Source organism: Labrus mixtus, chromosome 20, assembly GCF_963584025.1.
Source record: "Labrus mixtus chromosome 20, fLabMix1.1, whole genome shotgun sequence".
Taxonomy (NCBI): domain Eukaryota; kingdom Metazoa; phylum Chordata; class Actinopteri; order Labriformes; family Labridae; genus Labrus; species Labrus mixtus.
The window spans coordinates 11,737,994-11,760,154 of record NC_083631.1 but is presented as its reverse complement, the minus strand read 5'-3'; the positions used below and the strand labels follow the sequence as shown (position 1 = coordinate 11,760,154).

General features: G+C 37.6%; 1 protein-coding gene across 2 annotated transcripts; it reads left to right on the top strand.

The window, feature by feature from the left end:
- The first annotated feature begins 878 nt into the window (after positions 1–878).
- Positions 879–21,684, top strand: LOC132954050 (uncharacterized). 2 transcript variants are annotated; one of them, XM_061026492.1, is made up of 13 exons: positions 879–1,067; positions 7,827–7,893; positions 13,503–13,565; positions 13,974–14,021; positions 14,126–14,339; positions 15,657–15,668; positions 16,335–16,373; positions 16,705–16,917; positions 17,720–17,758; positions 18,475–18,587; positions 19,167–19,226; positions 19,814–19,873; positions 20,632–21,684. In XM_061026492.1, the coding sequence occupies exons 2-13, from the start codon at positions 7,855–7,857 to the stop codon at positions 20,641–20,643; spliced, it is 912 nt and encodes a 303-aa protein (XP_060882475.1). In that variant the 5' UTR covers positions 879–1,067; positions 7,827–7,854; the 3' UTR covers positions 20,644–21,684. The 2 variants fall into 2 exon arrangements, with proteins under 2 accessions (XP_060882475.1, XP_060882477.1); XM_061026494.1 differs by lacking the exon at positions 19,167–19,226.
- Positions 21,685–22,161: the final 477 nt, after the last annotated feature.

Genomic DNA, 22,161 nt, shown 5'->3' with positions numbered 1-22,161 from the left:
GAAAAGTTTATGCTTCACTCTCAGATAAAATATGAAACCCACTGTAGCCCCTTATGTTAATGGCTAGAGACATATTTTGCGATATTATATTTTTTTAAATACACAAAAAAGTCAAATGGTCCATGAAATGCCAAAAAAAAGAGGTTTGATGCCTGAAGGCCTTGTCAAGCCTTTGAGGGTTAGACTATTTATGGACTCGGCATGGTCCAGCTTTGACATAGGCTTACCAGAAAAGTCTATCAATTTTCCATCTGGTGAAAATCGATCAGTTATTTATCAAATAGGCTGTAGCATAGTTTTGACAGAAGTCAAGCTGCATGATTTTTGTACGGAAGCATATCCATATATTTTATTTTTACTCAACGTCCCGTGATGATGAGTAGCATATTGTTTGTTTCTTAAGAGGCTTATTTGTTATCTCTGGATAACAACGCTTGTTTTCACTGTGATAATGAGTAATTTCTCCATCTCTCGAGATTAACCAGTTATCACGGGAAAAGGATAGGTGAAATAAGGTGAAACAAAATGTAGGCCATGGATGGTCTACTTGGAGCTTCCATAGTTGTAAGACGATTTTGAAATCTACTTTTTCTTACAAATATAAAGCTCAATAAGCCTTGCTGTTTAATTTCAGTTAATTTTCTTTCTTAAATTCTTAAAGTAAATTTAAGTTAGCCTACTGTTAATCAGGGTTTGATTTCATAATATAGATTGAGTAGTAGACATGGAAGAAGAGATAAGCCTTTGAACCTACACAGCTCATAAGGTAAGATAAGACACATAAGATCCGCCCAGTTGATTGAAATAAGTCTTTTAGTCCGCCTTGTGCCTTTTAACAGTTTTTTAAGTCCCGAACCTTCCACTTGGACTCTGCGGAGGAGTGAGTGGCTTTGTATGGCAGCTTGCCCGGTGGTAACCCGTCTTCTGGAAATTCCGAATGATGTCAGGAGAGGACAGATTGGTTGCTGGTTGTAAGGTTACAAAAGTGAAAGTACGCTGTTAGCTCAGAGAGAGAATGATTGCAGAGCTGGAGCAGAACAGATCGCCACCGCCAACACTATATCACGGTAAGCTTCACTATTATTATTATCCCACAGTTAGACTTACTCTCATGGCTGGTCATCAGTGGGTCTGACTTCTTACTACGGGGACAAAAGTAACTTGACTTAGACCTGCGTTCATAGCAAAGGAGAGCAAAATTGGGCACCACCGAAGGGCGTAATGTGACTGAGGCTGCATCGAGGGTTTCTGAGGTCTGCAGAGTTGTGTTGGCAGACGGATGTAATTAGATCATTTGGATGACTTGCATAGTAACTGAATGCTGATGAACGGATTCATTTATGGAATCAGTGTTTGATTAATGCTTTCTTTTGAATGTGATTTGAGCCACGTCTTACCTCAGGAAATCCCCCCGAGCCCCCCCCCCCCATGTAAGATAATTTCATTGGCAAATATGAATGTTAAATATTATATCTAAATGTTGAATGTTTTATCTAAATGCTAAATGTTATATATAAATGTTAAAAATACATGTCCTGATTCTAAATATTTAGCAACGACTTCTAAATATTTAGCTAAGACTCTAAATATTGAGCTAAGACTCTAAATATTTAGCTTTGATTTCTAAATATTTAGCTAAGACTCTAAATATTTAGCTTTGATTTCTAAATATTTAGCTAAGACTCTAAATATTTAGCTTTGATTTCTAAATATTTAGCTAAGACTCTAAATATTTAGCTAAGACTCTAAATATTTAGCTAAGACTCTAAATATTTAGCTTTGATTTCTAAATATTTAGCTAAGACTCTAAATATTTAGCTTTGATTTCTAAATATTTAGCTAAGACTCTAAATATTTAGCTAAGACTCTAAATATTTAGCTAAGACTCTAAATATTTAGCTTTGATTTCTAAATATTTAGCTAAGACTCTAAATATTGTGCTTTGATTTCTAAATATTTAGCTAAGACTCTAAATATTTAGCTCATGTGCAAATTCACTCTACCACCCACCGGAAGCACAAAAATAAAAGTTTGAGGAAGCGATCCAACCATTGTCTCCTACAGGAGACTGGCGGGATTTTGAAAGTGTCGAACGAATTAGCGGAGAATATTGGAAGGGCCGTTTTGGCCGCAATTCAGGGTTTTCAAAGCATTACTTCTTCGGTGTCGGACACAGGATCTCCCACAGCGCCATCACAGCACTTGGTACATTTATTTTCTAACGGCTTGGATCTCTTCCTTGAACTTTTATTTTGGTGCTTCCGGTGGGCGGTAGAGTGAATTTGCATATTAGCTAAATATTTAGAAGTCGTTGCTAAATATTTAGAGTCTTAGCTAAATATTTAGAAATCTTAGCTAAATATTTACAATCTTAGCTAAATATATAGGATCAAAGCTAAATATTTAGAATGTAAACTAAATGTTTAGAAACGTAGCTAAATATTTAGAATCAGGACATGTATTTTTAATATTTATATATAACATTTAACATTTAGATAAAACATTCAACATTTAGATATAATATTTAACATTCATATTTGCCAATGAAATTATCTTACATTTTTATTCACAAAAGTAAATATGACAAAGTTCACAAATATTTCTCTAAATGTGAATAAAAAGTGTTTTTTTAGGGCTAAATGTGGAGAAATGTTGTAGTTATTTGTAGTGTGCACAACTTTACAATCAGCGCCCCATAGTGTAGTTCTCAAACAGTAAATCATACACCAATTGAAATATTTACAGTTTACTCACTGTAAACCAGATCTACCTACCGGTACAAATAAAGTTACCTTACCATGTCTCAGTTGCTGTGACTTAGAAATAGAGTCGGCCATCTTTCAACCCGTGGGTTCGATCCCTAGATCCTGAAGCCACTGGACAAGACACTGAACCCCAAATAGCTCCAAATGCTAACCCAGCCGCGGGTGAATGTGTTTAATTGGGATAAGTTAATACGGATGGCCATTTCTTAGCATCGTCTGCTGTTGAATACTGATCAAACCTTTTGATAATGAGCATTTTACACTGAGCAAAAACAAATTGATTACTACATTAAAGTCCACCATAGTGTTCAGCTTTGTTCTTTCAAATCTTTGAATGGTTTACTTGCAGCCATGCCAGTTAATGTTAAAGTTAATCCCTTTCAGCTGGTTAGTTTGGAATCACAGACTCATTGCTATTCAGAGAAAAGAAAAAGTAATTCAACCTAAGGCTATAACCTACTTATTTCAGCACTAGGAGCTGTCCATAGCATGACCTATAGACTCTCTATTACGAAAGATGATGGCCATTAAAAGCACATCACATGGTTTGAAGAGGTATGGAATACACCTACTGTCATCTTACTGCGTTGAGCCGCAACAAAAAAAGGCAGTGATCAATATTAATACTAGTATCATTTCTATATTAATAAAGCTTAGTAACACAAGTTTTATTTCAGGTTAATCCCTTTAAAAAAAGATTTCCTCTTTCTGTGGGGGATGGCGTATGTACACTTAACTAGGGACAGAGCATTCAGAATTGTCATTAGATGTAGATTAGTATTTCAGTTGTTACATACTGTATGCATGGCTGAAATACACGCCGACAAAAACTCTCACTCTCTATTAGGGCCTGACCGATATGGGATTTTTGGGTCCGATATCGATATTAGGAGAGAAAAATCTTGATACAGATAAATTGGCAGACATCTTTCTTTGATCTGTGTTCAATCTGTAGAGATAGATATAGATATTATGGGTGTAAAGGTACATGTACTCGGACCGGACCGTTTCGGTACAGGGCCTTTCGGTCCGGTCCGCGCGGAACAGAAGTTCTTTAATCTGTGTTCCCACACGGACCGTAAAGCGGAAGCACACCTCAGTGTGAAGGAAGGCTGCGGCCGCGGACATGGGACACCACTTTTAGTTAGTAAATTGTTAAAAAGTTCAAACATAAACTGTGCAGATTAGTAGCTCCTCGAGCCCTGTCGGTTTGGACAGTTGCATATAACCGGGATGGAGTTCTTTTTACGGACTGACTCTTAAGTTTCGTTTTCGTTTTCAGCGATGATCCCGCTGCAGCAGTGCCGCGGTGCATAACCTGCAGCATGATAGAATGAACACCCTAACCCTCCCCAACAGAAAACCTTTTGATAGTAATTCTGAACGGGCCAAAGCCACAACAAATGCCGTTAAAGTTCTTATATCGACATAGAGGGAAATATTAATAGTTCTGTGATGAAACTGTCCCAGATGTGATTATGTTTATTATGTGCTCAAAGAAGTCAAAAAACGGTTGCCTTCATAAACTGAAAGGTATCTCTGTAATTAAAAAATAAACATTTTACATATAGGCTATATTAATTACTTCATTTCATTCTAAAATATTTTATTTAATTCATATCTTTTATTTATTGGAGACTCTTTTGGTTGAAGGATGCAGCATAAGTTATTATTATTTTTTTTTTACAATGTTTAATTTAAAATGTTATTAAAAAGTAACCTGAGCAGGTGTACAAGTCTGAACTGTCGATGCTGCACTTAGCCCAATTTGTAAAAGGGAAATTCTAAATTCTTAATAAAGAAAAAAAAAGTGTTGCATCAGGTCCAAGCTTCAAAACTTGGAACCGTACCGAACCGAAATTTTTGTGTTCCGTTACACCCCTAATAGATATACACATTTATTGTGTTGATCCCTCAAATGCAGTTATCAAACACTTGTGGAAAATATATATAATGAAGAAAAGATAGGTACTCAACTGGAAAGTAACTGTGCATGTACAGTACGTGCATTAGCGCTTGTTGATATGCTTGTTGTAATCCATATAGCGCCCTCTGCTGGTGAAAGAGAACTGCTAGTGTAATACAATCATACTCAAATGAAACGCTATTTGACTGGGGAATAAATCGTAAAATATTGGCACATAGCTGCGATAAAAGTAGCCGATACCGATAGTCACTGGATATGCTAAAATCGCCCAATATTATCGACTGGCCGATTAATTTGTCGGGCTTTACTCACTATCACACACACTCGACATCACAGATAGACACAAGCAGAAGAGCTTGTGGGGAATTGCATTACAGCAATCTGATTGAGCATTTTTTTTTATTTTCAATCAGAAGTATTCATCTTGTGACTGCATGCAGCAAACTGTGACAGTACGGGATATAAACTCTTACACTCATGACACGCGAGATCTGGCATCTGAGGTGTGTTTTGTAGAAAGAAACAGGTTTCAAAAACAATTCATATCTCTTAAAATCGTCCATCTAGAAAAACATTTTTTAAAGAATGTTTGGCAGATATGAAGCTTTTGAAAATGAGGACATCATTTATTTTGGTACCAACAGTGCAAAATAAAAAAAATTCTGTCATAATATTTGCTAACTTTTACTTCTGACATTAGAGGAAATAGACTCGTTAAGGCACATGGCACTGGTTGAATTAAAGGCAGGGTTGTTCATTTTCAAAAACTAGCATGATTTTGAAAGTAGCATTCCGTCAGTGCTCTGTCTACACCCACCCCCTCCCCTCTGTGCTCCCTCAAAAGCCACTTCCCTTCACTTACATGCACTCTGAGTGTGGGCTGCTGCACGCAAGGGGTAGAGAACGAGCAGGGAGACAGGGAGTCAAGATTGGTTCATCTGCTTGGCACCTCGTGGCAGACATTGGTGAAAGATTTTACAGGCTTACAACTGTTACAGGTGACAGATTTTCTTCTGCCCTTTTTACAGAGCACGTGAGTTATTCATTTCTGTCAGCACCTAAAGACAATTTCAACCAAAATCTTAAAAAGTGTATCTGGAGAAAATGACCAACCCTGCCTTTAAGGCTTGTCAAAAGAATAAATACAGAGCAGTTTGCAGCTTTAAAGCTACATGGCCATACTTTCATCAATCTGACGCCTTGCTAGCTGAATGGTAGCAAGATTAAATGTGACACCCCCAATTGGTGTACACATTTAATCTTGTTTTTACTGATGGCTAATTTCTGTCTGATCTTTACTCACCATGTTTTACTAATTGGTGGTACGTTTCTTATTCTTACCTTCCTTATACTTTTACATGATTAATGGTATATTTTTTATCTTTGTTTTATTTGTCTTATTCTTACATAATGGGTTATTTTCTATTGTTTTGTTTTTTTTCTAAGGGCTGTTCTCATTTTTATTGAGCACTGTTGTCACTTTATCATGTTTTGTCTGGTGCTGTCGGTTGTATATAAAAAGAGGGCGACTCACTCACTGTAAACCAAATCTCAGTATTATATGAAAGGAGGTGTGTGCCTGCTGAGGTGAGGCGAGGTTAGGGCTGTCTTGTCTTGTGCCTTCATGCTGAAACAAGATGGCAACTGGTAGATACCTACAATAGATTACAGGTCAAAGCAGTGTATGAAAGCAGCGAGCTAGAGAGTGTGAAGGGGCTCGGCTTGTGTACAGTTTCTAAATCCAGTGTGGGAAGAATTTCACTTTCTTTCTGAAAACTTTATTTATTTTGATAGTGTTTCCTTCTTTTGTGCTCAGTGTGGGCTATTGTGTTAAAATGAATTATGGACGTGCAGTTAATAAGTGGACACCCTAACCCAGATCAAATGGTTACCTTGAGATCCTTTGTTGGGATGTCTGGCATATTTTTCTCTAAAAGTGACAAAAAGAAGACGTCATAAATGTTAATTTTATTATTTGTAAGAGTCAATCACAGAAACAGTTATTGATTAAAGGATTAAAACGTAGTCATAAATACAAAAACTGACTGAAGAAGCGTGAACAAAACTTTTGTTTATGTCTATGTTACTTGATATCCTTGTATTTCTCAGTTTTTAGAGCAGAGTACAAACTTTGATGACATTTCATCTAAGAAGTATACTGCTACACTTATACCTAATCCTAAAGGAAGAATATGCGATTTTTCATATTTAAATGTAATAGAAATCCAGTATATCCTCTGTAAATATCTCTGTGAGTCATGACAAATATTATTATGGACATATTTCTGGTTTTCATGATTTCATTACAGATTTTATCATGTTTTCTTCATGTTTCCAATTAATTGATATGTAAAAAAAAGGTTGAGGGCGATCCGCCAGTTGTTGAGGAAGAATGTGACTTTCACTTTCTTTCTGAATACTTTGTTTATTTTGCCATTGCTTCCTTCTTTTGTACTTATTTTGGGGGGGGGGGGGAACAAGGAGGGTCTTTGTAGGATAGATTCAGTTTGTTTGTTCAAAGAGTTCACTTGTTTCTTTCCTCACTTGCATGCGGGGGAAGTATAATGGCATTTTTAACTCCAGGGCTCGCTCGCTCTCTCTCTCTCTCTCTCTCTCTCTCGCACTCTCTCTCTCTCTCACACACTCACACTCACACTCACACACACACTTTTATCCATTATTGTGAAAATAAGATAAGAGAGGTAGTTACATTTAAAAAAAAATATATATATATATTATTGTCATTATTATCATGAAGTGAAATGAAATGGAAAACAACAATGAAACAGCACTGAGGATGCTATAGACTGGACTTACATCTCTACTCTCTGTTCTACTGTGTCTCAAACTGATGAATTGCTTTTGCTACACGTCAAACCAACGTGGGGAAAATTAAGCTAGCTATTTTATTACTGTCGTAGCTGCTGCTAACTCCATTGTTGTACTTGTGTGTTGTTTTGTCTGTTTTTTTCTGCTGACAAACCATCATATTGTCTTTAATAGTTAGCATATTGAATCAGATCTTCGGTGTGTGTATTTGATGATGTGTGTGTGGCAGATGACAGCCCTTACAACACACCCATTGATTGACCAATAATATGCCTTTGTGTTGTCATGTGCTTCTTCTCTCCTAGTGTGAGTCTGCATGGTGACTGAGGCAGCATGACATCACGGAGATATGTGACATGCATATTTGTCTTTGTAAGTATTTTGCACAAAGGGATCCATTTACAAATACACAACTTCCATGTACGTGTGGCTGTGTGTGTGTGTGTGTGTGTGTGTGTGTGTGTGTGTGTGTGTGTGTGTGTGTGTGTGTGTGTGTGTGTGTGTGTGTGTGGCTGTGCACAGGGTATCCAAGGTGAGAGTGAACATGGGTGTATGCGCATGAGTGTCTGTAAAGACCGGTGTTTTTGTGGAAATGCAGTCGTGTAGACACATGTATCATGGTTCTTGTGATGGTCGGGTTATATATGTCTGTTGGGTATTGTGCACTTTGGGTTCTTTTCTGTTGGATTGTATTTAATTATTTTTAGTATTTTGCATTTGTTATGTTCTTGCTGTTGTTTATGTTCTTCTGTGTTTGGTTTAGTTTGCTTTGTTCTTGTTTGTCAAAGCACTTTGTAAACCTGTGTTCTTAAAAGGTGCTGTATAAATAAAGTTATTATTATTATTATTATTATCATCATATAAATTGTCAGGTCTGTGTGTATTATGTGTATATGCAAAGAATAGGGTGGGAGCTACATTGACCATGGATGTGTGTAAAAAATGATCCCACCGTGTTGTCTTACAAGTACCTCACTGCCTTTTACTGCCCCTTAATGTTTTCCCCTCTTGTACAAACACATTACACTCACTGTACTCACTCTGAAAATAAGTCTTGACTGTCTACAATGAGTGTGACACCCGAGTCCCGTTGTCTGTGATGTTTTTCCGAGCCGTACCTACATCGTGTTTACATGGACGGGACGGCCGGCCGGCTCATCCCCTTGCTTATGAAAGTAGTTCAATTGAGGCACTATAGAAAAGAATAACATACTGTACTCTGTGCTTATTTGAAGCAACGTAAGCGTTTTTAGAGACGGTCATTCCGTGTAAATTTACAGGCAGTGTGAAACTGCGAGCAAAGTAAACACAACAATGCACCGCGAGTTATTTTGGTTTCATACTGGTGCTCAAGGGCCACATCTGCTGGATCAAAAAGTCGCATATTCTTCCTTTAGGCCAGATGCAACTGAATTTTGTCTGGTATAGAGTAGAGACAGACAGATATAGAACTTTTGGGGCTGATACCGCCCCATCAGCCCCAAAAGCGCATATCTGCAATAAAATTTGCAAATTAGCAATAATATTAACTATTACCGATAGTCGTTGTTATGCTAATATCGGGCGATATTATCAGCAGGCCGATTAATTTGTCAGGCTCTCAGATAGCGTCTGAATGACAATAAAGTGTCCTGTGAGTCTTGTACTAATAGGAACTAAGAAAATAAATCAAGTTGTTTGCTCCTGATTCCAGTCATTTAATATTAAACATCTGCCGACATAGAGGCTCAATCTGTTTTAATCAGCTAACCTTGGAATTGACCTTCATTTTATTTTTCACATAGGACCCAGTCTCCATTAACAGCTAATAAATGAGGGATTTTTGGCAGGTTACAAGATTATGGGTTTCAGAACAGAAGCACAATGGTTCCATTTGGTAGTCCAACTTGTCATTGACATAATTTCTCAACTCCAACTCAATATTTTCTGACTGTAAATCATGACAACACACGGACTATCAAGTATTTATCTCAAACAAAAGCCCTAATAATATGAGTCTCACTCATTGGCCGAAACTTGCATTGAAACAAGCCATGCTGGCCTATTGCTGTGTTGCAGGGCAAAAACTGCACAAGCATGATTAAAAGCAGATAAATAAAACAACTAATCAATCATGTAGAGCATTTTACTGTTGTTATTGTGTGTGGTGTTTTGCCCCGGCCGGGGCTGAAGCCCTTCTATAACACACTCAGAGCTCGGTGGAGTAGAAGACAAAAAAAATTAAATTAAATTAAATTAAATTAAATTAAATTACTCTCTCAGGTAGAATAGAGACTATTAAGATGAATGTTTTACCTCGGCTGTTATTTCTACTTTCAACCCTGCCTCTTATACCACCAAAAAATATGTTTACAATTGTAGATCGCCTCATTTCAAGGTTTGTTTGGCAGGGAAGGTTATATCTGGTTATATCTGGTTATATCTGGCACGTTTCACATATAAAGTTTTACAGCTTTCCAAACAACAAGGAGGGTGGGAACTTCCTCATCTCAGGCACTATTGTTTGGCCTGCCAACTAAGAGCTCTGGCCGTCTGGATTTCAGACAGTGTGGATACAAGGTGGCTTAAGATTGAATTGAGAATTGAATGTATTCAAATACCATTGGAAAACATTCCATTCACTGAAAGTAAAACGATGGAAGAATTTCTGGGGAGATGGTCAAAAACAACTCTTTTTTTGCACACCCTACATCCTTTCAAAAATAGACCCCAGTCAATCAAGTTTATGTTGGAGGAATTGTGGAGAAGAATCTGCTAACTTTGCTCAAATATTTTGGGACTGTGGGATTGTGCTGAATGATTTTTTCACATCCCGTGAGCTGGATTTTATGTTCCTGACGGAGACCTGGCTACAAGTTGGTGAGTCCACATCCTTCTCAGAGCTTCTCCCTCCTGATTGTACAATTTTCAGCTCTCCTCGTACTTCTGGCCGAGGTGGAGGGCTAGCTACTGTAATGAAATCCGCTTTTCATTGTCGCTTGAATAGACCGGTCTCATACTCAAGCTTTGAGTTGTGCAGCTCTTTGAATGAAACCTCTCCTCTCCCGTGCTCTGCGCGGTGAGTGTACCGTCCAACAAACATTTCATACATGAGTTTGCTGACTTTCTAGCGGGTATCGTGCTGGATTATGACTCTATTTTAATGAAAATAACTCCACGGGTGAAGACTTCATGAATTTACTCAACTCCTTCAACTTCACACAGTCGGTGACGGGTCCCACACACGAAAAGGGGCACACATTAGACCTTGTGCTGTCCTATGGTGTTTGTGTTGTCATAAACGAAATCTGTCGTGCTTGTTGATCGGACCATTTGCCTGTTTTGTTCACTGTAACGACCCCGTGCTCAACAGAGAGACCTTGCCCCCCCCCCCACCCCGGTGCGCCGCCGCCGCGCAATAATGTGTAACACTCCGGAACAGTTCTCTGCTGTGTTTAAAGACTCTGCACTCTACAACATGGATGCTCCTGCTCGAGTTTTAAGTACCGAGGAGCATATAACTCTCTTCAACTCAACCTGCTCAAACATTTTGGATTATGTGGCTCCGTTGAAGACAAAACGCGACAGAGCAGCCACTGAACCGTGGTTAAATGACGCGCTCTCCGACGGGCCTGTCGGCAGGCTGAGAGACGGTGGGAAAAGGACAAGCTTCGCGTGTCATTTGAAATGTTACAAACTTGCCTTTTGAGCTATCAACAAGCTGTTAAAACTGCAAAAACGGTGTTCATTTCAAATATGGTTTGAAATAACTGCCATAAACCACAGATAGTGTTTAGCGTAATTCATTCTCTTATAAATCCATGTGACAATAATTCTGCTGCACCCTCCTCTACTCTCTGTAACGCTTTTCTTCATTTTTTTGTAGAAAAAATATCAGTCCTTAGATCCTCCCTAATCACACCCACTGAACCTGACCCGTCTGTTCCTCCTATGTGCCTAGCTGTTTTGGACCAGCTAGAGCCCATTTCAATGTCCTGTCTATCTGAGATTGTTCACCATCTTCGGCCCACTAACTGCCCCTTAGACAGCATCCCCTCTGGTCTCCTTAAGAAAATATTTGATACAGTTGGCACCCCAATTCATACATTGATAAACACCTGTCTTGTATCTGGTTGTGTTCCAGCTGCCTTCAAACAAGCTGCCGTGCAACCTCTGCTAAAAAAAAAAATCCAAATCTCGATCCCCGTGTTCTCTCTAACTTTAGGCCCATTTCAAAACTCCCTTTCCTGTCAAAAATCCTAGAAAAGGCCGTTCTGACACAGCTCCAAACCTATCTAGCTACACATGACTTGCATGAAAAGTTCCAGTCTGGTTTTAAACCCTGCCATAGCACTGAAACTGCTCTTTTAAGATTTTTTTACGATCTGATTTTAACTGTCGACTCTGGGGATTCTGCCATTTTAGTACTTTTAGACTTATCAGCTGCTTTTGACACCATAGACCACACAATTCTTTTACGTTTGGTCCTCTTGCTGTTAATATGAAAAAATCTTGGTGTGCACTTTGATCATGTTTTTAAATTTGACAAACAGATATCCACTGTTGTGAGATCTAGTTTTTACCAGATCAGACTTGTAGCCAAAATAAAATCATACCTCCCTGCCAATGATATAGAAACAGCAATACATGCATTCATAACATCTCGCCTGGACTACTGCAACTCAGTATATGTGGGCTTGGACCAGTCATCCATCCAACGCCTGCAGCTTTTCCAAAATGTGGCGGCTCGCCTCCTAACAGGCACAAAAAAGAGGGACCATATAACCCTTGTGCTCCGTTCTCTCCACTGGCTTCCTGTTCGCTACAGGATTGATTTTAAAATTTTACTTCTGGCTTTTAAATCATTAAATGGCTCAACACCTCACTACCTAAGTGAACTACTACATGTTCATGCTCCATCCAGAGCACTAAGGTCCTCCAACCAGCTGCTCCTGGACGTGCCCAAAACAAGGCTCAAAACTAGGGGCGATCAAGCCTTTTCTGTTGCAGCTCCGACACTTTGGAATAAATTACCATTTAAAATAAGATCTGCTGCCACAACTGAGCAGTTTAAGTCACTTTTAAAAAAACATTTATTTTCCTTGGCTCATACCTCTAGTTCAGTGTTTTATCCCAGCAGCAGTGTCTACTAGAACTTTTAATATTGTTTTGTGTTTTAATTCACTTTTAATTTTTGCTTTTACGTGTTTTTATGATGTTTTGGATGCAATGTATTTTGCCTGATTTACTGTACAGCACTTTGGTCTGCCTCGGCTGTTATAAATGTGCTATATAAATAAAGTTGACTTGACTTGACTGTCCTCTCCTAGAAAACTTTTGGAGACAGATTTTTGATTCTATAGACGGAATATTTAACCTCCTCGGGGCTGTCCCAGAAACCATGAAAAGTAGAAATAAGATTTATTTATTATACAAAAGTCCTTGACAGATGGTTTCCATGGCAACACGTGATGGAGGATGTTTAGATACAGGTTGGCAAGGGAAACTGTGGTGATATCTTAATTTAATAAAATATATAATGAAAAGGGGATGTATGTAAACATTATTTTGGTTGCAAAAACTGAAAGTAAATCATGGTTATGTCATTGGTGATGTGTGTGTCACTTTTTTGTTTTGGTCTGTGTTTATGTGTGTGCGTTTTTTAAATTTATTTTAATTTTAATTTATTTTTTATGTGGGTTGCTTGTTTTGTTGTTATATTTTTCAAATAAATGAATGGACTTTTTTTTTTTTAAATTTAATTAAAAAGAGCTGGTCAGAGGGATGAAGACGGCTGCACTCATTGCGTCGTCGTGTTCAAACAAATATTCACCAACTCAACATCTGTTCCAGATCATTTAGAAAATGCCTTGATCTTGTGAGATCAGATTGAACATGGAGATTTGGTTTATTTGCCTGAGTCGATTCATATAAAATCTTTATCATGTGTTTGCAATGCTTCTTAAGACCTGTAATTCTGCTTTTTCTCGTTTGTTTGCTAGGTCTCCTTGAGAATTGTTCACTCGTTTGGCTGCAACTTAGAATATTTCAGCAAGGACAAGTTGGTAAATATATATATATATATGTATATATACACGTCATAATGTTTCTTATCAATCTTTTTTTTTTTTTTTACTATTTGCAGCAAAAGTTTAAAGTTCTTCTGTTTTTATTTTATTTTTTCACCATCAACAAATGTGATCTCTAAAAGTAGCTCATAAAATAACCATCACATTTTAATATTAGGTATTAGTGAAGCCTCTGCTCTAAAAATGTACAAATATAACAATATCAAATAACATAGATGAGAATAAAGAGAATACAAGTTTTCTAAATGCTTCTATTCAGATTTTTTATTTATTTATGAGAACGTTTTAATCCTTTAATCCTTTATTGTTTTTTTTTATCAACCCTTAGACGTAGATCACAGTTTTTATATCTTCATTTTGTATTTCTCTCTGTTTCACTTTTAGAGCAAAGAAATGCCAGACATCCCACTTGTGAGAACAAAGGATCCCAAGGTAACCTTTTGAAACATCTGTTGAGATTCTTTGTAAATTCTTTGTTCATTTTGAGGAGAAGTAACTGGGCTAACTTGTTTACATGTGTGCTTTTCCCAATACAGGATGTAATGGAGTGTACTATAGAAAGAGCGTGCATGGAAAAAACTGATTGCGGATTAGAACACCTATTTTTGTGCTTTCGGGATAAAGTGCCGGATGAACCCAGCATCACTGAAAAGTGCAAAGGGGATTTTTCCCATAAGGTCACTTACCATCACTTCCTGTGCTTGACGGCCAAGGCTGCCAATCTTCATGCAGTAAACTTGAGTCACATAGGTAATGCTCTGACACTTGTTGTTTTGGTGGGTTTACTGTACTGGGCTAAGGGTCTCTACCTACACAGAGATGGGCAAAGTTTTATTTTCTGGCTTTGTGTAAAGCAAAAAATCTCAAATAAAAACAACTATTTGATCCAATCGGCTCGACAACAAAAAAAATGTCCCCCTTACTCATTGTAATACATGTATTTTGACACAACCGCAACGAAATGCGCCAGAATAGAATTAAGTAATTACTTTTTCCTCCTTAAAAAGTGGAAATCAGAGACCGTTAAGAGACAGACGTTAGTTGGTCTGTACCATTTTCAAAACCCTAAGTTCTGTGAAAATCTTTCCAAATATATCTCCTGACTTTATCCCAGCTGTATTTATGCTGACATTCTGTGGGTTACAGTCAGTACATTTACATGCTCTGTTAAGTCAACTTAAAGTTAGAGCTTGATTAGTTCTTTTAGTTGTACTGTTATCATTTTCACAGTATGCGGCAGGGAGAATTGATTTATCGATGGAAGTATGTCTGACTCTGCTATGGTAGATGGCGATATGCCCCGTTTTAGCCAGTAACTATTGGAACTTTTTCCTGTTGACCTATGTCACATACTTAACAATAAAGTAACAAGTTAACAAGTGAACAAGCCGCCAACTGGCTGTATGTCATATAGTGAAAGTCATTTTTCCTTCCATCTATGTTCTTAAGGGGGCACAGGGGCGGCAGTAGCTCAGTCTGTAGGGACTTGGTTTGGGAATCGGAGGGTTGCAGGATCAAGTCCAGGCATGGACCAAGTCTGGAAATTGGCCTGGTAGCTGGAGAGGTGCCAGTCCACCTCCTGAGCACTGCCGAGGTGCCCTTGAGCAAGGCACCAAACCCCAAAAACTGCTTCGGAGCACTTGCTGTGTGCAGCCCCCTCACCCTGAGACCTGTCCATTAATGCATGTCCATAGGATCCTGTTTGTGCATCAGTGTCCCTAGCAGGATTAACAAATTATTATAATTATTAATAGAGGTCATGTAGACATACTGACTGATGCATGTAAAATACAACCTGAGTCTTTGTCGAGACATTTAAGTCATGGTTAGTCTACTTTGAAAGCTACTATTGTACACAAAAAACAAAAAAAGTATTTCAAAGTTAAATTTACTTAAGATTCAACATAGTTGATTTTCTTTTCATGATATTTAATTATTAAATTGTTGCTTTTTTGGAATGAAATTGATGAATCACAAACAGTAAAATAATCACTAACGCTGCATGACAAAGTTAATGTCAAAATGTAAATTAGTAAAACTTGCTTCTCTTTCCTTTTTCCATCACAGGCTGCGAATACGGTGAGTGTCATTGTTGGTGGTGTGTGTGTGTGTTAGGTGGGGGTTATTTCTGTAGTAGATGAACAATGATGAAATCGTGAAACAGACTGTGGATCAGCCATGGTCAGACAACACAGAAACACAACACACATGGCTGACAAAGTGCAGACCATCGCTGACCCACGCTGACCAAGATCTCACAATCATTGACAATCATTGGCAAAGTGGCCATCATGGGCAAAATGGCAAAATGGCCAAGTCTTCATCACACAGTGTGGCTTATATTCTGCTAGAAGGTACAGCCCACAAATTCCTTTCTATTTGGGTACATCACTATAAAACAATAAAGATGACATGACACTGATTTGTATACGTAACCGATGTAGACTCTTTGTCTAGCAAACAGTTGTTGACAACATGTGGTTGGCTCCTATCCAAACATAGATCTGCTACAATTTACATGTTTCACCATATAAGGTTACAGCATCACAGACCCAAAAGTAGAATTACTGTGAGATGGTTGACACAATTTAAAGATATGTCCACAAAATTATCAAGATGAATGAATCCATGAAAATACGGTGTGCGTGTATACATACTGTTCTCACTTTTTGTCTGAGTTATTTAAAAATACAATTTACATTGCATTACCTTTGTTGACATAATTTTCATGTTTCATTTTTTTAGACGTCGTCTGCGCTGTCTATAAACAAATAAAGTTTGCCGGTAAGTCACATCTTCAACTTCACAGTGTCTGTTGAAATTGCGATGATGTTCCTCATCTTCCCACCCACTTTCATGTTCCAAATGTACTGAGAGATACACTTGGAGAACCATGATTGTTATCATTGTTGCCTGCTTAATCTGTGTTTTGTGTATGTATTGCTCACAACAAAGTAATTAACCCTTAATGGATTTGACCAATATGTTATTAATCGCATCTGTTTTTCCATTCCTATTTCATAACATACCAATCTTCTTTTGCTTTTGAAATGAACATATCCATAGTGTATGCTTTTAACAGGCTGACGGAATGCCTGCATGATTGCTGTTTCAGGTCAGACAACAACATTTCCACCACCATCACCAACAACAACAGAAACTACAACAATACCACCAACAACTACAGAAACTACAACAATACCACCAACAACTACAGAAACTACAACTATACCACCAATCAATACACTGCCAGAAAGAACAACAGTAACAGCAGTTTTGAGACCTCCAACAACAACAACAACAACAACAAGCCCACAGGGCATTCATGGTAGGATAACAATTCAAATAAATATTCAATTAAAGTCTTTATATTGAATTAAACTGAATATTTCAAAAGAAAGTCTGAATAGATATGTAATGATAACTGACGTCATTCATTTGATGGTGCCGGCTTGTGTTTTTGAGGTGTATTATTATTCTACACAAACGTAGCTGCAAGAAGTGCCGCTATAAGAGGGACCGCACAAAATCTACTAGCTGCAATTGTACTTCATTAGACTTTAATGTATTCAGAGTTTCGTTGAATATTTTCTGACTTGAACTCAATATATGTAGAGTTTCATTCAACATATTCAGTTTATCATTCCTGTATCTATCATTCAGTTCTATCATTCCTATATTATGATATATAAATGACAACCTGAAACCTTGAATGTAAATACAAGGTTTCAGGTTGTCATTTACATATCATAATATCCTAAACGGCATGTATGTGTATATATATATATATATATATATATATATTTATATATATATATATACACAATGCTACATTGCAGATAGATAAATAGATACATACATACATACATACATACACACACGTTACCACAAACTGCTCCCGCTGCTACATCTGCGGCATGTGAATGTGTATGAATGGGCTTACCTTTTACTGATGGACACTTTACATAGCAGCCTCTGACATCAGGGTGTGAATGGGTAGGAATGTGTAGGTGTGACCTGTGGTGTAAAAAGTGCTTTGAGTAGTCAGAAGACCAGAAAAGCGCTATATAAGCTGAAGTCCATTTACCATTTCAATAAAGTGATGTATGTAATTCTTTTTATCTTTGAAGACACAAACTCACGGAGTGAAACACACATCGGTGAAACAGGTATGTGTTTACTTACAAAAATATCATACATTAAAAAATACTGGTGACATCTTGAACTGCATGAAGCATTGTGTTTGTATTTTTAAAATATATATTTTTTAACAACAGTCCAAAAATGCAGAAATTGTGTGTGTACATATCTATATCCGCACTTTTATGGGATTCAAAAAAGTTTGCTTTTAGTTCTTGGATACTAGATCAAAATAGTTAAATTAGCCGATGACTTTTCAGCAGGGCTCCTCTTGTTTTCACGAGTTCAGTCACAATCATATCTGATCAAAATGTACAAAACTTCAAGAAAAGACACAACTAATACTTTGTGTCTGTAAATAATGAAACCAAGAGTACAAACAGTACCTGTAAAGTGTCTTGAGATAACATTTGTGATAAATTGACGCTAATTATTTATATTAACTTGTTTACTGATGTCCTAAAAGAACAACATTAACCATACAATTTAGTTTTAATTTATTTTTATTCCTGAAGAGTTTATAGAAGATATGTCAAGTTGTTATGACAAAGATATCCTAAACAAGGTCGACTTTGCATTGAAGATGATTTAATTGACTGAATGACAACATTCATATACATTCATACATGTAAAGGCTCCTTCATGTTAATGACAGGTGTCATGTCAGTCTTATGCTTACCCCTTCAAATAAAGTGTTACCTAAAATTGTATTAATGTTGGTTATCTGTCATCTTTTCTATGGCAGAAACCTTATCACTGAAGATATTATTAGTGGTGTCAATGATCCTCCATGTGGTCGTGCCGGTGGCTGTTTACCTGTACATGCGGCGCCAAAGGCAGCAAGACTTGAGACCAGTGGTAAGTGTGTTGGTTGTACCAAATTGATAACCAGTTAAGCAGCCTGTCTTAAAGTGTGTAGGCAGGAACACAGTGAGGACAAGCAACATGAAAGCTGAGGATATTCAGTCAGGTTTATTATTATTATTATGTGTGTCTGGAATCAATGAGTGTTAGGCTGTGTTCACACTGCAGGTAAATGTCACCTGAATCTTTTTATGGCAGTGTGAACAGTCCAAATCTGGAATACATGGAATCTGATCTTTTCAAATCAGATTTGGGCTACTTTCATTTGTGGATCTAAATTGGATACAGTTTGGATCTTTTGCAATGTGACCTCAGTCTGAACAGCCAGGTTAGAATGCATGCCACTCTGACGTCACTCGTCACAGCTATGCGCTGAGAAGACAAGCTGGAGCAGGGGCTTATTCTACCGAGTTCAACATACCCAGGCTATCACGGTCATGGACAAGTCTGCCGTCAGCAGAACATCATATTGAACAAACTTAGTGAAAACTATGATATTAAAAAAATAAGAAGATAAACACATAACCCGGACTAAAATCAACACAGGTAATGTTTGTTTCTCCTTTTTTTCAGACTCAAACAAATGAAACAAATCTGACTCTGCAAGAAGTTCGTTTAATGACTGATGTGATAGTAATTTTGCTAATATTTTTCAGTTCTTGTAAAATGATTTTGTGTATCACACTATTATTTGGAAGTCTGGACTTCCTTTTTTTTTGCCTCCATTGATGTTGATATACTCCAGCTCTTCTTTCTTTCTGCTTTGTATCTGCTGAGGATTTAAAATAACTGAAACCAAGACATTTGGATTTAGAAGGTGGGGGATGAAGCTGAAAATATCTGGGGGCTGTCCTTCAGCCATGTCATTTCAATAATTCAGATTAACGGCAATTGATTATTAACCAAAAAAAAGAGGTCTATTTAGAGGTCCCATGTTGATTGAAAAGTATATTATGGCACAGTGAAATTTGAACATCTCGTCTTTTTATCAAAAACAAGCTTGATTTGTAAAATATCCTCTGTAATGGATCACTTTTAATATAAATGGACGTCACTTGACATACATACAAATATTCAAACAAATCCATACAAAAAGGCACATTTTTATGTATGTGTATATATACATATGTGGCCCTTTGAATTCTTCTGTATGAAAGATGCCATAAAAAATAAACTGTCCTTTCTTTAATGTATATGTCCCACATTTTTCTCTCTTGCAGTCAAGCGCACAGATGCCTTCTACAAATGGGCGAGATGTAGAGATGTCACATTTAATGCAGGTAAAACAAGTCTAGGTGAATCATTTGGGTAAAAGTGATTAGAGACTTACAAACAAAAGGCTCATTTTAGCAGGGCCTGTGTGCACTGTTGTGTTCGGGGTTTCATGTTGAATGCAATGTTGAATGCAATGTTGAATGCGGAGTATTGCAAAATAGGCTCGAGGTATGTTATATCTCATTTGGAGGGTGTTTTGGAGGTTTTGCCCAACCGACGGGGACTTGTTTGTTAAAAGGTTAGTGCACTTATCTGCACCTGCAAACAGTACAGTCTCAACAGGATGTTAAATGCAATGCAGGCAGAAAAGCTTCCTGGTAGAAAGCCTTTCAGGGGGACTTTTTTGGCCACAAACATCAGCCAATCACGGCAACATATAAAAAAGATTGCGCAGAAGGAAAATAAATGATGTGATTGTCAGTATGCTAACACTTGACTCTATGATGCTCATAAAGATGTATTCACTATGAGGATGCTAAGCAACATGCACAAAACACACCTCACATATCTGCAGGAAAGGCAGTGGATACAAACTGTAAACTGTGCAGCTCTTTTTCATTTCACTTATAAATAATGATTCAATATGTTTTTTTTTTGCTGTTAACAAGATTCTCTAGTTCATTATTTTGCACCAAAACACCAAACAAAATACTTATGTATGTGTAAACCTACTGTAGTTGTCAATGAACCTGAGTTTGACTGATACCTCTCTCTCTCTCTCTCTCTCTCTCTCTCTCTCTCTCTCTCTCTCTCTCTCTCTCAGGCAGCTGCCTGAGTGTCACACTGTTGTCACGCATTCAGCCCAAGAGAACGGTTATGATGACTGATGATGACAAAGATCGCTCTGCAGTAATTGAAACTCTGCCCCAAGAACCTTATCTGTTTTCATGGTTGATGCAACACGGATGTGGGAAGTGACAAGGTATGAAGGAGATCTGCTGGATTCAAGAGCAGGCGAACTGCATGACTGTTATGAACATAACTTGTTGCCCACATAAGGGAAGATAAAACTCTGTGCTTCACTTCAGAGAGGAGTGAGAGTGACTGAACCGAGGCATGGCAGCTCTCTCAGCCACAAGTCAAAGGGAAATGAATTGCGACATCAGACCACTGTTCAGAGACAAGTTTACTAAGCAACTCCTCTTGGCCAGATTATGAGGAATTTGGTTTCTCCTCCATGCCCTCATGGTTCAAGATTAAAAAAAACAAAGATCCTCTAACCCAGTGGTTCTCAACTGGTCTAGCCTCAGGACCCACCTAAATTTCTGATATTTTTTAACCAATGACATTTGTTTAAATAAAAAAGGTGCAGTTTGGACCTCAGGCAGATCAAAACATGTGACGGAACAAAGAGACGAAAACAAAAGAAAAACATGATTTAAAAGTGCTTCATAAACTTCTTGACACTTTTTTTCCCGGGCACACATTCGCGACCCACTGAAAATGGTTAAGCGACCCACTTTTGGGATCTCGACCCCCCAGTTGGGAACCACTGTTTTAACATGTGTACACAGTTAAGCACAGTTAATTATAACCTCACACTCACCTATTTTTCTTCTCAGTGAAACAGGAGGTTTCTTTCAGCTACAGTATATGAAGTTCTCTGTTAATAACACCTTAAAAAGTAAAGCTGTATATTGGTTGACTACTTTTAATTTTTGTTACTATATTTTCAAATGTGATATATATATTAATATATATAAAGTGATGCAAGCTTCTCCCAGACATGTTCTATCCTTTGAGCCTTTGGAAAACATTACCTGAGGTATTTTCTGGTGCTGTATATAACAGATCCTATTCAACAGCTTAGAACCAGTTTTAGATAAGCTGTGAAAACATTCCTTTGGAATTCTCTAACCCATAAACGCTTCATTTATAGAAGACCTACACCATATTTAATACAGTAAATAATGGATCTGCTTATATGTCCATTCATATTCTAGTCTAATAATATAAAATAATGTCTGTACCTGCCTTAGAGATGCAACACAGTATTTGATGAGCTAGTGAATAATCATAGAGTAACTTCATTTTTAGGGCCCGAGCATGAACCCTAGCGATAAATGCTTATATCTCTGCCATCTAGTGTTCAATCATATTAAAATTTGTCATGCTTGATACAGGACCCGCCCTGAACACATCCATTATTGACATTTTTTGATTAGTCATAGCGCCACCTGTTGACAACAGGAAGTTACTGCTTCTCAATTAGCATTAGCCATTGCATCACGGTAGCTCATTTTCCCCTCAAAATTGGTGTGGACCATGCTAACACCTTGGCCATACAACACTT